The following is a 3,921-nucleotide window of genomic DNA, read 5'->3' on the forward strand; positions in this document are numbered from 1 at the left end:
ATGCTTTCAGAGTGACACCCCCCCCCACACCTGGCTGGATCTGACCACCTCTGCATGTCCCTCACCCCCACCTACACCTCTCTGCTGAGAAAAACAAAGCCCCAGACAAAGACAATAAAAACCTGGCCTGAAGGAGCCCTCTCTCAACTGCAGGACTGCTTCTCAACAACTGTATGGGATTTATTCTCCAGCCTCAACCTCCAGGAGTACATGGACACTGTACTCTCGTACATCAGGAACTGTGTTGACAATGTCACCGTCAACAAAAGGGTCAGGGTGTTTCCAAATCAAAAACCCTGGATGAATAGCGAAGTGCAATCCCTCCTAAAAAGCCGCAACACTGCCTTCAAGACAGGGATGCGTATAGGGCAGCCAGGGCACACCTGAGTAGAGGTATCAGGAAAGCTAAGGCTGCCTACAGGAGGAGGATTGAAGATCACTTTGTTGTTGACAACGACCCCAGAAAAATGTGGCAGGGGATCAATCACATTACCAACTACAGAAGCAATAACCAGGCGACATCTAGGACTGATGCCTCGCTGGCTGAGGATCTAAACTGTTTCTTCGCCCGCTTTGAGACGACCAGGTCCCCAGCTGTCACACCACTTCCACCCGCCTCCAGCACTGGCACACTAACATTTGGAGAGCATCAAGTGAGGTGTGTTCTAAGGTCAGTGAATCCCAGGAAGGCGGCAGGTCCTGATGGAATACATGGAAAGGTTCTCAGAGCATGTGCTGACGAACTGACCGGAGTCTTCACTAAAATCTTCAACCTTTCCTTGTCATCAAACACCGTCCCACCCTGCCGCAAAACCTCAATCATCATCCCCATCGCTAAGAAGACGGCTGTAGACAGCCCAAATGACTACAGGCCTGTTGCCCTTACGCCCGTAGTGATGAAGTGCTTTGAGAGACTGGTCTGTCAGCACATCAGGGCCGGTCTGCCTCCCACTCTGGACCCCCATCAATTTGCCTACAGGACAAATCGATCCACCGAGGACGCCATCACCATAGCGCTCCACACTGCGCTGAGTCACCTGGAGCACCGAGGAAGCTTTGTGAGAATGCTCTTCCTGGACTTCAGCTCAGCATTCAATCACATCATCCTGGAGATCCTGGTCCAGAAACTGTCTCACCTGGGATTCTCCACCTCCATCTGCCTCTGGATCAAGGACTTCCTGACAAATAGACCACAGTCTGTTAGACTCGGCCCCCACCTGTCTAGCACCATCACACTCAGTACCGGGTCTCCACAAGGATGTGTTCTGAGTCCCCTCTTGTTTACGCTCTCACGTCCGACTGCTCCCCTACCCATCTCTCAAACACCATCATAAAGTTCACGGATGACACCACAGTGGTTGGACTCATCTCAAGGGGGGATGAGTCGGACTACAGAGATGAGGTAAACAGATTGACTGAGTGGTGTTCAGTTAATAACCTCCAACTTAACACCACGAAAACTAAAGAACTTATTTTGGACTTCAGGAAGGGCAGAGCAGACCCGGCCCCACTCTACATCCATGGGAACCGTGTGGAGAGGGTACACTCCATGAGGTTTCTGGGCGTGCAGATCTCTGATGATCTCTCCTGGACTGCAAATACCACGGCGGTGGTAAAAAAGGCCCAGCAGCGTCTCCATTTTTTGAGAGTGCTCAGGAGGAACAACCTGGAGGAGAGGCTGCTGGTGACATTCTATAGAGCCACCGTAGAGAGCATCCTAACATGGCATAACAACATGGTATGCAGGGTGCTCAGTTGCAGACAGGAAAGTATTGCAGAGGGTCATCAACACAGCCCAGAAGATCACTGGCTGCTCTCTGCCCAGCCTGGAGGCCATTGCAAACTCTCGGTACCTCAGCAGAGCTGGCAATATCATTAAGGACTACTCTCACCCCAGTAATCAACAGTTTGAACTATTACCGTCAGGCCGACGGTACAGGTCACATAAAACCAGGACAAACAGATTCAGGGATAGCTTCTTCCCCAGAGCTATCACCGTAGTAAATAAGCACAAAACAATTGAGCCTGCTTAACTATACCATACTTGCCACTATCACTATATTATGCTGCTATTCATACTATCATTATATGAATGTTGCTATTCTGTATATATCGTACTTATTATTGTTTGAGTACTTCGGTTGTTTTATTGTACTTTTTATATTTTATATTTATATTTATTATTGCATTTTGCACCAAGGGAGTGGCACTCCAATTTCATTGTACCTTGTACAATGACAATAAAGGCTATTCAATTCAATTCAATTCAATCCTGTAGTGTTATTTTGCTTTGTCAGTATTGGTTATGTATATGTGTTAATTTATATATTTTCTGTATATATATTTTGGAAGTATTTATTTTGTTTGTGTTACGTTTGACTTCTCATGAAGTCACTTCCTGTAGCTGCGCGCTATTGTCCTCAGTCGCCTAGAGGCTTCGCTGAGGAGAGGTGAGCGTACGCTAGTGTTCTCAGCTACAGAGCGAATAAACACAGTTAAAGTAACCAAAAGTAATTCAAACACTGCTCATTCCCTTTGTGCATTTTGTCTCACAGTTTTGCTAGATGTTTTAGTGTGAATTGTTGTTTCTTTGTCAAGTACAGCACTTTATTGTAACATGCTAATTAGCCAATGTCAGGTTAGGGCATAGAAGCATGCAGGTGGTTTCTCATGTGGTCCATGATTTTTCTCTCTCCCTTGAAGGTGTGCATGCAGAAGCACAGTAAGTTGAAGTTGCTGTACTTTTTTAATTGATTATATATTTTCATACATACATTTGAGTATGAGTTGATTTGTTAATTGGATGTGCTGTGATGTTGCACCTCAGTTGCATAGAGTTTGAAGAAAAACGGGAACTCATTAGTTCCCATTTTTTGGTGAATTGGTGCCTACTGCATTCACCAAATTAGGTAAAATAAAGAATAAAGAGAAAAAGGAACAATTAACATAATAGTGAGGATATTACCTTAGTTTTGGAGGAATGAAAATGAATGCAAAATAAAGGTCAGATGCAGATTATAATTTGGCAGCATTATGTTCACTATTATGCAGAGACATTGTACACATGAACTAAAATTTCAATTTTGATACATTTTTTGAGCATATTTATTTCCCTTAACCCTTTAAAACCGGTCGGAGCGGGCACGCTCTGTTTTGCATAACTATTTTTAAATCCCGGTAGCTCTGCAACCACGTGAGCTAGCGCAATCATTTTTTTTGCATATGAAACCTGAGGAGTTGTACTTACATCTTATGCCATCAGCTTGTCCTAGGTCACAGTTTCCTTCCACATATAGCTTTGCAAAAACTGCATAAAAAGCGCTTGCAGCAACAAAAACATAATATTCCAGAAACACGCTTTGCCGATCCGATCAGCTGTTCATAACACTTCCTACATTGGATTAGACATCAGCGCGAACTATCGCATGTGCGCCATTACCTGCCCGGAACCGGAAGTGACGTCATTTTCGCGGAAATGTAGTTTTTTACCGTCCGGGCCTCAATGAGCCTATACTGGTGTTTTTAAAAGTTATGTTTGCCTTTATGACTTTCTGTGTCGTTTCTGGGATGCTTAGGACTCATATTGCACTGCTGGAAATAGTTTATTTTGATGCATATGCTGCTTTTTTGCAAATTTGCACTATAATATTTATTTTCGTTTCGCACTCAAAATAAATTTCCTGTGGTGGGAAACTATTTTGTGCAACTTTTTTGTATTTACAGTTTTGAGGGATAAGCCTCTTAAATTTCTCTAACTAGAAATCTATGTAAAAAAACAAAAACGATTTTCAATTTTTTTTATAGTTTATTGCACTTTTTTACAATTTAAGTAATTACTATGCACTTAATTCATACATATTATTAAAATCTAGGCTGTAATGGTTGTATTGATGTATAGCAACTTGAAATGCTCCCAAAAAT

General features: G+C 43.3%; 1 protein-coding gene across 1 annotated transcript in view; it reads right to left on the reverse strand.

The window, feature by feature from the left end:
- Positions 1-1,426: 1,426 nt before the first annotated feature.
- The window catches only part of LOC148096873 (GTPase IMAP family member 9-like), a 6,745-nt gene continuing 4,250 nt past the window's right edge, over positions 1,427-3,921 (reverse strand). The window contains exon 3 of the mRNA XM_087834856.1: positions 1,427-1,717. Coding sequence (XP_087690982.1) covers positions 1,427-1,717 — 291 coding nt within the window. The remainder of the gene's footprint in view (positions 1,718-3,921) is intronic.

Source organism: Neolamprologus brichardi, chromosome 22, assembly GCF_056152115.1.
Source record: "Neolamprologus brichardi isolate AB-2024 chromosome 22, ASM5615211v1, whole genome shotgun sequence".
NCBI classification, from domain to species: domain Eukaryota; kingdom Metazoa; phylum Chordata; class Actinopteri; order Cichliformes; family Cichlidae; genus Neolamprologus; species Neolamprologus brichardi.